Consider the following 20,172-nt stretch of genomic DNA (forward strand, 5'->3'; position numbering starts at 1 on the left):
GCTACTGAAGACTAAGCTAACAGAACATATAAAGTTGGACAAGAAAAATAATTCAAACTTTCCAAGATATATTGTGAAACTACTAAAGACAGAGAGAACACAATGAAATATTTTATCTTAAAATTATCCATTTTAGTTATCTTGTTAAATAAAGAAAGCATAAAATTTATGACTGGGTTAGACCATTCTAAAGTAGGCTTTCAAAAATAAATGATAAGAGAGCCATCAGTGCTACTTCAGTAATTATATACAATGAATACTGTCAATGAAGTAAAATCTTACCCAGGTCTGGTCGTTTTGAATTCCACCTTGAGGATAGGCTTGCATGGTTCTGGCTTCTTCCCATCCTTTAACTGTTTTCCTAAAATATATTTTCCTGCATTAAATTCTAAAATTCTAAGTTACTCTAAACTCTTATACATTGATAGTTTATAAAATGAAATATAATGAAATCCACCATGAAACATTTTAAAGTGGTCTTGAAAGAAGTATTTAACACAAAATAAGATATTTTAAATGATCAATTTATGGTTTGAAATTCAGTGCCAAAAAGTAAATAAAATAACTTGTCAACAACATTTATGTGATAAAATTCTAGTAAGAGAAATTCAGTCTTTCCAATGTTCTTAATTGAAGATAAGCAAAATAGGGTCTCAACTTGCTCAATGAATTCAAGTTTTAAAATAGCTTATTTGAGAAAAATAAATCTAAATCATATTTTCACCCAGAGTGACAGGCTGCAAAATTAAATCCCTATGCTAATAACCTCATTTACATTTATTCTCTTAAAGTAAAATCCATCCATTGCAATGTCCAGAAGACTGCTAAAATAAACCAACCTCTATAAAATGTGTCAAAAACTCATACTGTCAAAGAATTTTGATTATTTTTAAAAAGGTTCATTTCTGTTATCTATTTTTACATGTTCATTGTATTAACAACTCAGAAAAATTAAAGAAAATAAAACACATTATTCCCATTTCTTAGGGATTAATCAGTCTCACCATTATTATACTATTTGTGAAGATCCCAAACACACACCGATATCCCAACACTTCTTATCCTCTCTCCCAGCTTTTTCCCCCATAGTAACTAGCTCATTCTAATGTAGTTTGTATTTTCTTTTGTCTGTTGTTTGCCTCACCAACAAGAATGTAAATTCCACGAAAGCAAAGGTTTTTAAGTGTGTGTTTTCTGTTGATACATCCATGGTGACAAACATTGTTTGGCACAGAGTGGACACTCAATAACTATTTAATCAGTGAATAAATTAATAATTTTTCTTTAGGATTAATTTCTAGAAAAGAGATACTTAGGTAGAACTGTATTCCAGAAAGGAAGAAGAAAGTGTAGGAGAGTATTTTGCCACACACTTCCTGAACAATGCTCATTTTTTTTTCTGATTTGGTAAGTGGAAAGGGTATCTCATTTTAATTTGTATTGATTTAATCCCTAATGGAAAATTCTTAGGCTTTATGATCATCTGTATTTCTTCTTTCAAAAATAACTTATATCTTTTACCCGTGCTTGTATGTTATCTTCTTTATATTTAAAAATAAATGTAATATTCAAAGGTCATTAACATTGTGTCCATATGTTGCAAATACTCTCCCTAGTGTCACTTGTGATTGATTATATAAGTCTATCAGTCTTAATCATGTTTCTATTTAAGAAAACTTAAAATCCTAAAATGGCAATTCTTCCAAAATTAACTTACAAATTTAATGTAATTAGAATTCCAACAGCTTTTCTTAGATGTGGACAAAATGACCTTAAAGTTCACATGGTGGGCTCAATGCCTATGAACAGCTAACAAAACTAAAAAAAGGAGATTGACTTCCAGAATGACAAAGTGTGACCTCCTTGAACTCGCTCACTTACTAAAATTGAAATACTAGCAAGACAATTAATCACTTCAGAACTCTGCAAATTAACTGAAGCCACAAAATGAGCGTTAACATTATCTACTCAACGGAAATGACCAAACCTTGGTAAGACAAGGGGGACTGGGATGTTCTGACATCCCAGGGCTATTCCTATTCCCTTTGTTCCCCGGCTCCGTGGCCCAGTACCATGAAAAGGCAATAGCATCATCAGCCAACAGAGAGGACCGAAGTTTATCTGCAGTTGCATTAAAACCAGATCCCCTAGAGGGCAGTCCCAGTCTGCAGCTCCCTGAAAAACTCTACTCCCAAGGCGTAGTGGGGATTTCACTTGACAGAGCAGACATCAGCTCCGGGAGACAAAAAGCCCTGCCTCCAGGGCATCACGGAAATAATAGCAATCTGCTGGCGATATCACAGCTGCCTAAGGCTGTGGTTTTAGTTGAGGCAAATAAGATCCTGGGCAGGAGTTTTTAAAAAATCCTGAAGAACTGGACATACTCTAGGGATCTAAAAGGCTGTATACATGCGCAAGGCAGTGTGCATGCCCAGGAAAGAACTAGGAAAGGAAAAGGCCCCAGTCATTCATCTCTGGCCAACTCTAAGACTCTGGGCAAACAGGAAGTTAAAAAAAAAGAAAGTAAAATGAGCTATAATACCACTGCTGGCAGGAACAATGGAAGAGAGGTACTTATACGTGGCTGGTAAAAATGCGAAGGATACAGTCTTTTTGAAAAGCAGTTTGAGAACATTTATGAAAAATAGAAATATGTAAAACTAGTAAATTTCGAGGAGTAGTAATTCTACTCATAAGCATTTATTCCACAGAAACAAAAGGACCAATTCCTATCGAATACGTACAGAAAGGTAAAGGCAGCACAATCTGTAGTGATCAGAAACTGAAAATAAAGTTAATGCCCATCAATTTGGCATGGCTGAATAAACTGTGAAAAACTGTGAGACAAACAATTGGCTGACACACTACCATTAAAATGAAGGAATTAGGGCTATGCCAGATGACATGGAGAGATTTTCCTCAAGTACAGTGGATTAAGAAAAGTGAGGGGGCTTCCCTGTTGGCGCAGTGGTTAAGAATCTGCCTACCAATGCAAGGGACACGGGTTCGAGCCCTGGTCCGGAAAGATCCCACATGCCATGGAGCAACTAAGCCCGTGTGCCACAACTACTGAGCCTGAGCTCTAGAGCCTGCAAGCCACAACTACTGAGCCCACGTGCCACAACTACTGAAGCCTGTGTGCCTAGAGCCTGTGCTCCTCAACAAGAGAAGCTCCGACAATGAGAAGCCCGTGCACCGCAACGAAGAGTAGCCCCCGCTCACCGCAACTAGAGAAAGCCCGCACACAGCAACGAAGACCCAACACAGCCATAAATAAATAAATAAATAAATAAATTTATTTAAAAAAAAAAGAAAAGTGAGATGCAAAAAAGACTAATATAATTCTATTTTTGTAAAACAATGACCAAAAAATCTCATATGTTTGTATATGTGTGTGTAAATACATATGATTTTAGAAATGCATATATTTTGGAAGAACACCTGTAAGATTTCTGACATAGCTTACCTGGTGGGGCAGGAAAGGGGACTGGGCTGCTAATGTCGGGGAACGCTTAGGGAGAAGAGGCTGGTACGCTACGATCCCGTATCATCATATGTGTATGTGTATGAAAAAAAACTATCATTCTTTTTTGTCACCGCCTCTTTGGTTTCATGGTTAGGAAGTTCTTCCCCACACAAATATCATTACAATTTTTTTTTTTTTTTGCTTTTTCTTGTAATTGCTTTATAGTTTCATTTACTACATTTATTTTCTGAAGTATATTTTGATATAGGGAAGGTATTTTTTCTTTAATAATTTCGGCACTATTTGTGTAGCTCTATTGAGCTATAATTGCCAGACAATAAAATGCAAGTATTTAAAGTGTACAATGTGACGAGTTGTGATACAGGTATGCACCTGCCAGCCTTATTACTGAACCATCAGAGCTTCCCCCACTGATATGAAATGGCACTTTTATTACATTAAATTTTTATAAATACACACCATTCAACTGGTATTAGAACATCTATTTCTGCCTTTAGATCCCAGGGAAACATCTCTTCACCTCTTTATGCAGAAAATGATGACGCAACGGAATCTTGAACCTCTGGCATCCTAACTTACAAGAACCAACAAGTCACTAGTGATAGAGTTAAGTAGAACACCAGATCAAGGGACAGGAAAGGACTGCCAGGGGAGAAGACTGGTTTCTTGAGGTGGGAGAGAGAATTGGGGAAATCAGAAAGGTACGGAAAAAAGGAGGCTTAAATCTGAAAGCTAGTCCCTCATGCTGTACAAGGAACAAAGTAAGAATTTCAACCTCTATTTCAATCTGTTCAGAGATATATGACCTTTCAGTCAGGAATTTAAATGTTTGCTCTGAAGAAGACCAGATACATAAAACCTGGCCAGGTACAAAATTCTTAACTTTTGTCTTGCTCAATAGTCTTTTGGTATTGCTCTACTGTGTCCAGCATTTAAACTTAAAGTTTAAAGCCGGTCTGATTTTTACTTCTTTATAAATAAACTTTTTGTCCACCCCATGCAAGGATGCTAAGAGAGTAGTTTCATTATCTCTATAAATTAAAAATGTTACAGTTTTTATAGTGATTTTTCATTAATCTTGCTTGGAAATTAGTGAGTCCTTCTGATTTACATACTCTGATCTTTTTTTCAACTCAGGTTTTTAAAATTATGCCACTGATTATTGCTTATGTTCCTGAAAGGTTTATTCATCTGTAATCCTAGACTAACCATTTTCTAAATCAAATCAAGTAATAAGGCACTAGCTAAGATTTTATAAAGCACATATAACTAAACATTTAGAGCATCACTGGATTTCAGCACTAAGTGTCACTTTACTTCTTAACTGCTATGCCACCTCAGTAGAAAAATTTGTGCTTACTCTTTCAACTACCTGTGAACTACTTTGATAAATCATTGAAAAGATCTGGTTAAATATAAAACTCAACTTAATAAATCACATAAACCTCCATGTAACATGTGATTTCTTCTTGTCTCTTACTATGCCCTGCTTCCCATCCCCCAAAATTACCCAGCCACAATCAACAAAGTCCTATTGATTCTAATTCCAGAATTTTATTATGTATGTCCATTTCTTCTCATTAGCAGTCACAATTGACATCTTCATTATTTACTGTTGACAACAGCTTCCTAATTGACCTCCCTCTTCTGCTCCCAGATCATCTGATGCAATACCATCAAAGCAGTATTTCCAAATATAAATCTTATATTTCTCACTATAACATCATTTCCTAGGTCTCCATCATGAAGTCCAAACTCTTTAGCATACTACAATGTATATTTTTGCCTCTGTATGCAGTTCTGTCTTAGTTTCCTGCTACTCGCCCAAAGGAATTTTAAACATTGGTCATATTAAACTATTAGTAGTTTTCCAAGAATACCCTGCTTTTGATTATGTCTTTGCACCTTCTGACTAAAATAACCTTGCTCTGCTCTTCGCTATCTTATAACACCCAAATATAAGAACTAGGGAAAACTCTGTAATGGACTACATTAAAGAACTGCTGTATGGATTTGTTACTTATTGAATGTTTTATGCTTCAGGTAAATCTTAAAAGTAGATTAATAGAAATTTTTAATATGTCACATCCTTAAAATATTACATTAAGTTACCTTTACTTATGTGAACTTTGAATTTATCTTTCCTTCAGCAACGCTTAACAGAATAGAAGTTCTCTAATCCTGGGTTATTCTTTGATAAATGGATTGATTGTACTGATGAATAAGCTCCACGAACTAAATCTTAAAATGTCATTTCCTATAAGGGATACCTATTGATTTTGACTATCTACCATCTCCATTTCCTCTGAGAATAATCTGACTTTGGTGAACATGACAAAAGCAGAAAAATCTCACTCTGCAACACATCACACGCACATACCCAGGGTTACATGGGAGATCCTCTGGGGCCCTGGGTCAGCAAATCACTTAACCATGATGACTGCTTCAGGGTAAGTACCTGAGCCATGCCAGGACTACCAAAGTTCTTCCCTCCTAAAAAATGAAAGCCTATCTGCCATAGGAGAGAAACAAGCCAAAAGAGAGAGAGAGGGAAGTAGAGCTTACCCACTAGGCTTACCATACAGACATACAGAATTTACAGCCCACCAAGATGAAATGACTTTGCAGTGTCAATAGATGGTACAAATTCTGCTTAATTTCCACACAATCATAAAACTTTACACCTTAAAAATCACCTTGTTCAATCCTTTCACTTTACATACTATTAAACGAAGTCCCAGAAAACAGTAATTATCTCTACAAAGTATTTCACAGACAGCAGAGCTAGAATTACATTCCAGATTGTCTGACTGCCAGGGAAATGTTCTTTGATATTCATAAAAACTAGATTAAAGGGAGATATCACTTTTTGTTTGTTTTGGTCAAAAATCATCTGTTGAGTAATTTCAGACACCCAAATAGAGACTTTCTGAAAAAATATGACTATCAACCATCTTGATATGCATAAAATTATACAACTTTAGATCAGAAAATTACCTTAAATGAATTCAAATTATTTGCCTTTCTTGGCCATTTTATCATCATTATCTAGATAACCGCTATGCCCCACAGAATAAGAGTCCACTATCAAACAGCTTTAGCAATGAATGATGCCACCAGAGGGTAAACTGAACATAGCTACCAAATCTGGGGAACTGTCTTATAATTAAATTATAATTCAAGCACCAGGCCGTCATTTCTCAAAGTGTATTCCACAGAACCCTAGACAACCACAAGATGTTCTGTGAACAAAAGATGCTAAAGTCAAATAAGTTTGGGAAAAGCTACATAAAATAAATTAATATATAAACCAACATAAATAATAAATATACAGTTGATCCTTGAACAACATGTGTTTGAGCTGCATGGGCCCACTTATGTGCAAATTTTTTTCAGTAGTAAATACTAGACTACTACAGATGTAGAACCACAGACACCAAGGGCTGACTTTAGGTCATATGAAGATTTTCTGCTAGGCAGCGGTGAGCACCTCAACACCCTGTGCTTTTCAAGGGTCAATCGTATAAATGTATGTATACATGTGTATACGTACCTTCCCTCTTAGAAATTCATGTGTACGTTAAAGATTAAGAAGTCTTGTAGTGAAGAAAACGTTCAATTTTAATTCAGCATTTCTAAAACTTCTTTGATCATAACATACCTTTTCACCAAATAACTCATTAACATAGGAAAAATTAGCATCGTGAAATACATTTTGGGGAAAACTAATCTAAAAATCTTTTGGTCCTATCCTACCAAGTAAATAAGATATCCAAGTTTATATTTACTATAATCACATATGTATATAGCATGTCAGTTTCCAGGTACTTTCACTTACATTTTGCTTATTTGTTCCAAGGTGTAGAATGGTGCCTATCACATAGTAGAACCAATATTTGTTGAATGAATAAATAAAAGTACAGTCAGTTCCAATCAATTATCAAGGTAGGGCTTCCCTGGTGGCGCAGTGGTTGAGAATCCGCCTGCCAATGCAGGGTTCGCGCCCTGGTCTGGGAAGATCCCACATACTGCGGAGCAACTAGGCCCATGAGCCACAACTACTGAGCCTGCGCGTCTGGAGCCTGTGCTCCGAAACAAGAGAGGCCGCGACACTGAGAGGCCCGCGCACCACGATGAAGAGTGGCCCCCACTTGCCGCAACTGGAGAAAGCCCTCGCACAGAAACGAAGACCCAACACAGCCATAAATAAATAAATAAATAAAAATTAAAAAAAAAATTATCAAGGTAACGCTTATTAATTTTTTTTAAGAATAAGATATACTTAACCACTACCTTACATGGTTTAGATATGAAAAAAACCCAAGATTTACCATAACTGTTAGAAAGTAAGAGCAAGAGACCACAACACAAGATAGTAATGAAAAAAAGCCCTAAATTTCAATCCATCAAAGCAGATATTTAGTATACCAAAAATTGCACACCACAAATATGGTATATGTATGTATGGAATATGTGATACCTTGTTACTGTATGAAAAACACATTTTTGTGCTTTAATGTATAAAAATGCACTTAGTTTTGCCACTGAACTCAACTATCAGCATAAATTTAACTTTGGCAGGTATCTACCACATGACTGTTGCTGAAAATAATTCATATTTTATAAAGAAACAGTACTTCTGATGATCTACATTTTTAGGCTGCTATACTGTGCCAACAAATACCATCCAACTTCCTAACATCTGCCACAGCAAAAAATGTACTTTTACATTTTGTTTGGATTCTAATTTTGAAAAAAACTTATTATATCAAATATTCTTTGTCTTGTTTGAAAAAAGTAATTTTAACTAGTTACCATTTTTTGCTAAGATATTACAAACCCTGTAGAAATCTATTTATGCTACTTCTAAAAGTCTGCTCTCAAGGTCTTAAGTTTTTAGTATAAAAAAAGTATCAAGATTAAATAGAAAATCACCATTTGGTAACCAATAAGTAATCCATCCAAGAAACAACAACAGATACTAAAACCAGAGGGTAAAAATTTGATGAGGAACGGTATGTTTACAGAGTCTCAAATATTTCCTTCAAATCAAAACACTTATTGATTACAAGAACAAATCAAAAACACTTATTAATTTCAAAAGGAAAAAATAACGTTATAATGGAGAGACCTAGTAGACAGAAGCTTAATCAAGGGATCAGAGTATGAGACATCACTAGGACAAATCAAACATAAGCTCCACCTGAGGCTGCAAAAAGAACACATCAATCCTTTTGGGATATTCCTGCTGAAAATGTACAACATGAATCTAAACATGAAAAAACATCAGACAAAACCAAATGGAGACACATTCTATAAAATAACTGACTTGTAATGTTCAAAATTTATCAGTTAGGAAAGTCAAGAAAAGGCTCAAGAACAGTTCCAGTTTGAATGAGACTAAAGAAACATGACAACTAAATCTATCCTGCATATAGACCCTTTTGATAAATGGCAAAACTTGGTGATATAAGAGAATGTCTTTGTAAGAAACAAATACTGAAATATTTCGGGATGATTGGGCAATATGTTGAAAACTTACTCTCAAATGGTCTGAAAGAAAAAAACCTCTTTGTACTAGACTTACAAAAAAAGATAAAAACTTAGATAAACTTAAAACTTTAAAACCAATATTACATATTTCTACCATCTTCAATATTATTTTTATTTCCTTCTGGATTTGAAATTAAAGGTCTTGAAACTACTCATCTACTGTTTTGGTTTTCTGAATTCCTAGGTTCCAGTGGGGGTGGGAGATGCTAAAATGTATGGGAATACTCAGGAGTACCACAAAGATTAGGGACTTAGGCACTAACAGAAGGAAGAACAAACATACATTAGGGAAAACTGGAACCTACTATCAAAAGGGCTATCCTGGAGGCACACATAAATAGACCTGTAGCAAATTTAAAATAAGTGCTTTTCCAGAAGATGACTGCTACCAAAAAGCAGTGGTAAAATATATTACAATATGTGGCTAAAAGAATTGTTATTTTTACCAGAAAACAAACAAGTCTAAAAATGCATATTGCTACAGAAAGATAAGTTTTTAATTTGATTGTTTATTTTCTACATTGTAATAATTCAGAATGTACCAATTTTTTTAAAAAAAGTGGGCATTCATATTTTAAAGCAAACGATGAAACATTAGCAATAACTATAAAAGTACTCTTTTAGTATGCTACCAATTTAAAAAACAGTTCCTTTTATTTCCCTAAATTTGCTGGTTAAGAATCTCTTAGGGTAGAATTGGGAGAATGCAGATTAATAAAGAAATACAAATTCCTAGGCCTCATCCAAAATTCAAACAAGGTCTTCATAATGTGTTCATAAGCACCCTAATAAAACCTTCATGGAGGTTCTGTATATATTACTTGTACAGAAAAAAGTTAACAAAGCAGGCTTGAGACCGCTATCCCTAGAAAGGTCAGCTTGCAAGATTAGCTCTCTTGGTTGGCAACTGGTAACTTGCCTTTCAAGACAGCTTCCACCATTCCAAGACTGATAAGGGTGGCACACTATGCTATATTAACTATACAAACAATATGGTTTATGACCAATCTCTGCTTTCCTTCTGAGCATCTAAAATTTTGATACATGCTAAAGCAGAGGGTACCTGCGGACTGACATCAATACAAACTATGGACTTCTGGGCTCAGGTGAGCTTCGCTGGTAGATAATGTTTCACACATGTGGTAATAACTCATTGCTAGAGGAATTAAGCACGTCCTGTGTGACTCCACTGGGAGAAGACTGTTGGAAGCTTGAACCTGGCTTCCTCCAGACTTCACCCCATGTGCCTTTTCCCTGTGCTGATTTGGCTTTGCATCCTTTTGCTGAGTCCTATGAGTCTTCCTAGCGAATCAAACTTGGGGTCATTTTGGGGACTCTGAAAACAATACTTTAATGTATAAAATCACCTTCTTAGAGTTCCAAGTGTTTCAGTACATATTATATATACATTAGCAACTTGCAACTGATAACTTTAAGATGACAACAGTTTAAAGTAAGTCCTATATCACTCACAAAATTATCTACTTTTTGGACTACTGGAGAAAAGAATACTCAGAAGATTACGTAACTTCATTTTCTCAAAGCTCATATTTGCAATTTCAACCACAAATATAGTTATTTGAGATTTTATTTACCTGGTTGTTACAAATTATTTCTATATGTATAAATATTTAAAATTCAAAATGAAAGAAAACCCATCCTTATCATCAAAAACAAACAAACAAATCCAAATGCAAACTCAAAACAGTTTACTGTCCATCACAATTTAGGTAGTATTTAAAAGGGATACATTCTTACCATGTGGAGTTATCGTCTGTACAGGCTTAGCAGGGGATCTCACATTCCATATAGTCAAAGTGCCATCTGAATGACTGCAAATAAATTGTTTTCCTTCATGATGCCAAGCAACAGAGTGGATAGCCTATAGAAGAGGGGTAAAGAATTCCATTTTTAAAATCAAAATTTTATTTAAACACCAAGTTATTCATAATTAATTTTTCATTTTAAACTTTTTCTTATTTCCCAACCTAACGTCAATAATGTTAAATTTCCATAACTTAGTCCTCCTGTCATTATGAGATTTAATTTGGTTCTGACACTATTTTAATGTTTTTTACTTTATTTACTCCTTAAGTGAGCATAAGGATAATATGATAGTGATATATGTATTATTGACAAGTTCAGGAAAACAAAATGTATTCTTACAGTTTCTTAGAATAAACAAAAACTAAACATAAATTACCAAGCAATTATAATCAATATTCCATTGGAAAAACTAGTTGCATTGACAGATGAGAACAAATATTAGAAATTAACTAAAATTTTAGAATTTTTAGACAAAAATGTACATTTGGAATTAAGGTCAATTAAAAATATCTCAGAGTGAGCTTTAAGATGGGTTACCCATTTCTCACAGTAATTATTAAGGTGACTTTTAAAATCTGAAATTTATTTTATATGTCTGAGCCACTTAAAAACTATCTGAAAAATATTTTTTAAGTTTTAAACTTTCAAATTTATTTATTTAAAATTTATTTATTTATTTAAAAAATTTAAAATTTTTATAAAATTTTTAAAGGTTACTTTCCATTCACAGTTATTACAAAATATTGGCTATATTCCCTGTGTTGTACAATGTTATACAATACATCCTTCAGCCTATCTTACACCCAACAGTTTATGCCTCCCACTCCCTGATCCCTGGATTGCCCCTCCCCCACCTCCCCACTGGTAACCAGTAGTTTGTTCTCTATTATCTGTGAGTCTGCTTCTTATTTGTTATATTCACTAGTTTGCTGTATCTTTTAGATTCCACATATAAGTGATATCATACAGTATTTGTCTTTCTCTGTCTGACTCATTTCACTTAGCATAATGTCCTCAAAGTCTATCCATGTTGCTGCAAATGACAAAATTCCATTCTTTTTTATGGCTGAGTAGTATTCCATCGTATATATACACCATATTTTCTTTATCCATTTATTTGTTGATGGGCACTTTGGTTGCTTCCAAATCTTGGCAATTGCTATGAACATTGGGGTGCATGTATCTTTTAAGGAAACAATCCCATTTACCATTATATCAAAAAGAATAAAATACCTAGGAATAAACCTACCTAAGGAGGCAAAACATCTGTATTATGAAAACTATAAGATGCTGATGAAAGAAATTGAAGATGACACAAACAAATAAAAAGATATACTGTGTTCTTGAACTGGAGGAATCAATACTGTTAAAATGACCATACTACACAAGGCAATCTACAGATTCAATGCAATCCCTATCAAAATACCAATAGCATTTTTCATAGAACTAGAACAAATAATTTTAAAATTTATATGGAAACACAGAAGACCTTGAACAGCCAAAATGATCTTGAGAAAGAAGAACAGAGCTGGAGGAATCAGACTCCCTGACTTCAGACTATACTACAAAGCTACAGTCATCAAAACAGTATGGTACTGGCACAAAACAGACACATAGCTCAATGAAACTGGATAGAGAGCCTAGAAATAAATCCATGCACTTATGGTCGATTAATCTATGAAAAAGGAGGCAAGAATGTACAATGGAGAAAAGACAGTCTCTTCAGTAAGTGATGCTGGGAAAACTGGACAGCTACACGTATGGTTTGGCCAACCCAATAAAAGAATGAAATTAGAACATTCTCTAACACCATATACAAAAATAAATTCAAAATGGATTAAAGATCTAAATGAAAGACTGGATACTATAAAACTCCTCGAGGAAAACATAATCATAATACTCTTCGACATGAACTGCAGCAATATTTTGTTTGGATCCGTCTCCTAAAGTAAAGGAAATAAAAGCAAAAATACACAAATGGGACCTAATTCAACTTAAGGTTTTTCCACAGCAAAGGAAACCATCGACAAAATGAAAAGACAACCTACTGAATGCGAGAAAAATATCTGCAAATGATATGACTGGTAAGGGATTAATATCCCACATATTTAAACAGCTCATACAACTCAACATCAAAGAAACAAACAACCCAATTAAAAAATGGGCAGAACTGAATAGACATTCTTCCATAGAGGAAATGGAGATGGCCAACAGGCACATGAAAAGATGCTCAACGTCGTTAATCATCAAGGAAACGCAAATCAAAACTACAATGAGATATCACCTCACACCGGTCAGAATGGCTATCATCAACAGAACACAAATAACAAATGTTGGCGAGGATGTGGAGAAAAGGGAACCTTCATACACTGTCGGTGGGAATGTAAATTGGTGCAGCCACTGTGAAAAACAGTATGGAGGTTTCTCAAAAACCTAAAAACAGAGTTACCATATGATCCAGCAATTCCACTCCTGGGTATATATCCGAAAAAAACAAAAACATTAATTCGAAAAGATACATGCACCCCAATGTTCATGAAAAATATTTTTATATGACCAAAGTTTGTTACCTTTCAATTTTTTGTTCTGATATTGTTTAAATTTTGTCTGTAAAAAATTTTAAAAATCACTCTCCTACGTTCTCTTTAAATTACTTCTTTTCTATTCAAGTTGATACAATTCTTGTTCTTAATGGTCAACAGACTCTAGAAGCTATCCTACTAGAATGTCTTGAACTGCCGAGTGCAGCACAAAAACCATGTAACTGGAAGTTAAGAGTTTCCCTTACATACAAAGTCATCATTTAGTATCATCATTCAATGTCCATTTATTTGGGTTCCTCATATGCTTATAAATTTAAGTTAAATAAAATAATTTAATGTTTATGGATCACATTTTAAAATTTAAATGATGATAGACAATCAGCTGTATTTTTATTTATTTATTTATTTTTATTTTTGGCTGGGTTGGGTCATTGTTGCTGCACATGGGCTTTCTCTCTAGTTGTGGCAACAGGGGGCTACTCTTCATTGTGGTGCATGGGCTTCTCATTGTGATGGCTTCTCTTTGTTGTGGAGCATGGGCTATAGGCACAAGGGCTTCAGTAGCTGTGGCACGTGGGGCTCAGTAATTGTGGCTCACACGCTCTAGAGCTCAGGCTCAGTAGTTGTGGCACACGGGCTTAGTTGCTCCGCGGCATGTGGGATCTTCCCAGACCAGGGCTCAAACCCGTGTCCCCTGCATTGGCAGGCAGATTCTTAACCACCGTGCCACCAGGGAAGTCCCTCAGTTGTATTTTTAAATGCCAATATTTAATACAATGTTTTAGGGTCAAAGTATCTCTAACAAAATTCTATATAAAATCTTAAAACAGTAATAAACTTATTCCAAAATATACACATGACATTCCATAAACTCAATGTTAGAATAAGCAATTTCTGGGACTTCCCTGATGGTGCAGTGGTTAAGAATCCACCTGCCAATGCAGGGGACATGAGTTCAATCCCTGGTCCGGGAAGATCCCACACGCTGCGGAGCAACTAAGCCCATGCACCACAACTACTGAGCCTGCGCTCTAGAGCCTGTGAGCCACAACTACTGAGCCTGCACGCCACAACTACTGAAGCCTGCACACCTAGAGCCTGTGCTCTGCAACAAGAGAAGCCACTGCAATGAGAAGCCCGCGCACTGCAACAAAGAATAGCCCCTGCTCACTGCAACTAGAGAAAGCCCGCACATAGCAATGAAGACCCAAGACAGCCATAAATAAATAAATAAATTTATTTATTTGTTAAAAGAAATTAAAATAAGCAATTTCTTAGTCGCCTTAATAGATGAAATTATTTCTGTAAAATATAAGTAGTGTTAAGAAGCTATACACAAAGCTATTTAAATATATTTTTTTAAAAGTGATAAAAGAAATACAAGAGAGGTTTAGTGTTATCTGGAACTTATAAATAAAAACATTCTAATCTTATCATATATAAAAATGTGTAACATATACATAAGTATATATTATATAGAGAGAACTAATATTTCTACTTTGCTAAAGAAAACAATATACATCCTTGTTTAAAAGTACTTCTTATTTTTAAGATATTAAATTATTAAGCATTCCAAAAATAAATACTAGCTAATTACAAAGACCAATAGCTCATAATTTTTTGGATAACAGAGAGAAACAAATAACAGAAAATACCCTACAAAAAGAAATAACCAAATGTGAACTTTTAAATGCAACAAACATGCACAACTTTTTCCATTATTTCTGCAATGTTTAAAGTACAAATACAACTTGATAAAAGACTTCTTTTTTCCTAATAGTCTAATACCATTACCTGTAATACTACATATGTGCTACCCAAGTATAGATATATGTAAACATATAAATATCAATAATGTATATATAGTATAGTAAACTTTATGCTACACTAATGTATATACTATGTAAGTATAGTGTAAGTATATGTATACTGTGTAGTTGACCGTTGAACAACACGGGTTTGAATCGTGCAGGTCCACTTATATGCAGGCTTTTAATAGTAAATATTACAATGCTGCAAAATATGTGGTTGGTTGAATCCACGCTTGTGGAACCATGGATATGGAGGAATGGAGTATATGGAGGGCTGACTCTAAGGTATCTGTGGAGTTTCAACCTGGTGGCAGGTTGGTGCCCCTAACCAGCACTGTTCAAGGATCAACTGTGTATTAATATTTACTAAGTTTTATGATTTTGCATCTCTGCTCATTAGTCTGTAGTTTTCTTGTAATTTCTTTGTCTGGTTAGTATGAAGATAATGCTGTTTTCACAGGATGAGTTGGGAAGTGTGTCCTCCTCTTATATTTTTGGGAAGTATTTGGGTATAATGGGCATTATTTGCTAAAATTCACCAGTGAGCCTTCTAAGCCTGGAATTTTCTTTGAGGGAAATATATACATTAAAAATTCAATTTCTGTAGTAAATATAGAGTCACTCAGGTTAACTATTTCTTCTAGAGTGAGCTTTGGTACTTTCAAGGAATTTGCTGTCGCTGAAGGAATTTGTCCATTTCTTCTAAGTTGCTGAATTTAAGCTGTACATATATCCTTAATGCTCTCTTTGTATTCTTGTAGAAATTAAAGTGATATCCCCTTTCTCATACCTGGTATGGGTAATTTGTGTCTTTTTCTCTTTTTTCTTATCCCTCTGGCTGTTTATCAATTTTACTGATCTTCATAAAATAAAGATTTAATTTTTTCCTGTTATTTATTTCATTAATTTTTGTTCTTTATTATTTCAATTCTTCAGCTTACTCTGGATTTAACTTGCTCTTCTTGTTTCTTGTGGAGGAAGCTGAGGCCATTGATTTGAGACTTTTCTTGCTTCCTAATACAAGCATTTAATGCTATAGTGAATGCTTTAGCAGCATTTCATAGACTCAGTGTCATATTTTTATATTTTTTTCAGTTCAAAATACTTCCTCATTTCCCTTTTATTTCTTCTTTGACCCATGGGTCATTTAAAAGTTATACTGCTTACTTTCAAATATTCATAGATTTTTCACCTACCTTTTTATTATTGATTTCTAATTTAATTCCATTAGAGTGAGAGAACATTTTTTATGATTTCAATCTTTAAAAATTTAAAAAAACTGATTTTATGGTGCAAAATATGGTCTGTCTTGATGAATGTTCTGTGTGTATTTGAAAAGAATGTGTATTTTGTAGTTAAGTGGAGTGCTCTGATACCTACTTTGCGAATGCTGATACAGCCATTTCAGCTGTCTTTTCATTAGTGCTAACATTACTGTTTCCTAAAACATCTGTGTCTTTATATTTAAAGTGGGTTTCTTACAGATAGCATATAGATGGATCTTGCTTTTTAATCCAATTTGACTATCTCTGCCTTTTAACTGGGGTATTCAAACCATTTACATTTAATATGATTGTTGATATAGTTGCATTTAAATCTATCATCTTGCTATTTTTTTTCCTGTTTCTCCCATCTATTCTTTGCTTCCTTTTTCCTTTACTTCTGCCTTCCTTTGGATTGAAAAAAATTTTTAATTCATTTTATTTCCTTTTTGGCTTACTTATTGGGGTTATTGTTGTTGTTGCTTTGATGTTCCCTTTAGAATTTGCAATATATGTCTTTACCTTATCAGAATCCACTTTCAAGTAATATTACATCACTTCAGGTACAGTAAAATAACCCGATTATTCCTTATTAAACAACAATATTTGGTCTCCTGACCTTTGTGTTGTTATTATCTGTATTTTAGTTCTATGTATGTCATAAACCCTACAATGCATTTTTATTACGTTTGGTTTGACTAATTAATTATCCCTTTAAAAAAAAGGCATTTATATCTACCTACATATCTGCCATTGTGGTATCCTTCATTCCTTTGAGTAGATCCAAATTTCCATCTGATATCATTTACCTTCTGCATGAAGGACTTCTTTTAACATGTCTTGTAGTGAAAATCTGCAAATGATGAATTCTTTGAGTTTTTATGTGTGTAAAAGTGTTTATTTTACCTTTGTTTTTGAAAAGATATTTTTGCTGGATATAATTCTAGGTTGACAATTTTTTTCTTTCAGAACTGTAAAGGTATTATTCAACTGTGTTCTGGCTTGCGTTGTTTCTAAGGAAACCATCTGCTATCATTTTAATCTCTGCTCTTCGGTATTTAATGTATTTAATTGTCCTCCACCTCCCCACCCTCTGGTTGCTTTTAAGATTTTCTGTATCACTAGGTTCTACTTTTAAGCAACTGAAATATGACGTGCTTTTGTGTAGTTTTCTTCATGTTTCTTCTGCTTTGAGTTCATTGAACTTCTAAGATATCTGTATATTCTAGAAGTTTATAGGGTTTAAAGTCTTCATCAAATTTGGGAAACTTTGGGTCATTAGTTCTTCAAATATGTTTTCTGTCCACATGCTCCCTTCTGAGACTCCTACTACACATATATTAGTCTTCTTGAAGTTGTACCACAGTTCACTGATGTTCTGCTCATTCTTTGCTCATCTTTCATATTGAGTAATTTCTACTGCTATGTGTCTTCAAGTTAATCAAGCTTTTCTTCTGCAATATCAAATCTTCTGGTAAACCCATCCAGAGAAAATGTTCATCTTAGACATTTTTCATCCCTAGAAATTACACTTGTGTTTCTGAAGTCTTGCATGTCTTTCCTCAACATTTTCATGCTTTCATTTACCTTTTAGAGCATATGGAGTCTGTTTAATATTTGTTTTAGTATCCTGGTCTACTAATTACACCATCAGTATCATTTCTGAGTCTGTTTCTATTGACTGCATTTTATTCTCCTTTTGCATTATATTTCCTGCTTCTTTGCATGCCTCATAGATTTTTATCTGGATGCTAATCATTGTGAAATTTATGATGGGTTGTTATACACTTTTAAAGATTTTTGAGCCTTTTTTTCTGGGATGCAGTTAAAAATACTGCTTGGAAACAGCTTAGACTTTTTAAGGCTTGCTTTTAAGCTCTGTTAGGCTAGCTGAGCCAGCCTGTAATGCAGGGCTAGTTTGGCCCCACTACTGAGGCAGTACCTTTCTGAGTACTCTTCCTGATACCCTGTCCACTACAAGCTTTCTCCGTTCTGCTGGGAATGTGAACTACTCTCAGTCCTCTGTGTGCTATGAGAATTGTTCTACCTACTCCTTTCCAGTGGATCTTTTCCAAGCCTCACACCCATGCAGTAATCAGTATTCAGCTGAAGACGCAGGGTGAAGGGCTCCCTGCGAACTTTTAAAACTATCTCTAGGCAGTTCTCTACTCTCTGTTACCTTGTCTTATAAGCTATGGATATCTTCCCCAATTTCCCAACTCTGTCTCCTCAACTCAGGGAGACTGTTGGGCTTATTAACCTAGGTTCCTCCCTTTCCCTTTCATGGGCTGAGACCTGGAAGATCTCTCCAGGCCATAAGCTAAGGCAATTGAAGGGCTCACCTTGTTTCCCCTCTCTAAGGAATCCCTGTTCTACACTACCTGCTAATTTCTAAAAACTGTTCTTTCATGTATTTTTCCAGTGTATTTAAGGTGAGATGGTAAATTCCCTGTGACTCCATAGTGGCTAAAGCCAAGATAACTCTTTAAATGACAAAAGCAAAACAAAAAAAAGTCAATTTTTAAAATGTGCTTTCATTTTGACATAGGAAACAGCTCTACAGGCCAAAGCTTCCAGAGAAATGACAAGAACTCTTTATTAAAAATATTCTTTTAAAATAACTTCAAGATCTTGATTGGTGAACCACAGAATACTTACTAACTAAAAAGCTTTAAATACAAAAAGTATACAGCTATGAAAGCAAAGGAAATTCTTTTAGTCAAGCTTACAAAGATAATACGAAGACATTTACGAAGTATTCCAAGTATTGCTACAGTTGCTCAAGGTAGTCTGCTTGAGTAACTGAAAGCATCAATATGAACACATGACATATTTCTCAAAAACAAACAAACAAAACCACTTACACATTTCCTAGATCTATTCACTAAATTGGAAATTGTGAACACTCCTGGTACCCAAATTATGGTCACCAGATACCATTTCACACTGAAAGAAGCCAGTTTCATGGAAAAAGATATTCTAAATTTGGGACAGAAATATACAAGATTAATAGGTATACTTTGTTATAACAGATGGCAAGGAAGCTATCCAAGAGTATTATCACCAGAGGACTCGGGAAACAACTGGAAGAGATTCACTGACCAAAGAAAGGACAATTTGAAAATCAATAAGGATAATAACTTCAGTGTACTAAAGCATATGAAATATGTTTAAATCTTTGAGTACATAGTGAAACAGAAAACAAGAACAAATTACCCATCATTAAGATTACTAGAGAACAACCCCTTTAGAGTAAATACTGAAATAAAAAGAAAGAATCAAGCATTTATCCTGCCTTTCCTATCTGAACTGTCCTACTATATAACCAAAAGAGTAGACAAGAAGTTTCTCTTTACTGAAGTGTCCCAGATAATAGATAGAGAAGGAATTATAAAATTAGAACTTCCCTATTTTGCAACAACTACGCACTAATAGATCTAGGCCTTGATCATCACTGGCTGCTAATATCACAAACAGACACTAATATTCAACCTGGTAGAAGAACATCAGCATCATCTATGAAATGGTCTTGCTAAAAATGAAAAAAATTAAACTAAATATGATCATGCCTCAGTAAACCATCCAATTTATAGGAAATCTGAGGGCAAAAAAAGACATCTTTTTTTTTAAAAAAAAATCAATCAATCACAGTCTTTATATGGATCCTAAAGCAAGCAAACTATAAATAT

The 20,172-nt window shown here is 34.4% G+C and overlaps 1 protein-coding gene across 7 annotated transcripts in view; it reads right to left on the reverse strand.

Moving 5' to 3' along the window:
* STXBP5 (syntaxin binding protein 5) overlaps window positions 1-20,172 on the reverse strand; it is a 165,864-nt gene that overhangs the window by 86,991 nt on the left and 58,701 nt on the right. For all 7 annotated transcript variants that reach the window (XM_059941045.1, XM_059941041.1, XM_059941039.1 and 4 more), the window contains 2 exons: window positions 10,799-10,922; window positions 283-361 (listed from right to left, as the gene is read on the reverse strand). In XM_059941045.1, coding sequence (XP_059797028.1) covers window positions 283-361; window positions 10,799-10,922 — 203 coding nt within the window. The remainder of the gene's footprint in view (window positions 1-282; window positions 362-10,798; window positions 10,923-20,172) is intronic.

Source organism: Balaenoptera ricei, chromosome 12 (assembly GCF_028023285.1).
Source record: "Balaenoptera ricei isolate mBalRic1 chromosome 12, mBalRic1.hap2, whole genome shotgun sequence".
NCBI lineage: Eukaryota > Metazoa > Chordata > Mammalia > Artiodactyla > Balaenopteridae > Balaenoptera > Balaenoptera ricei.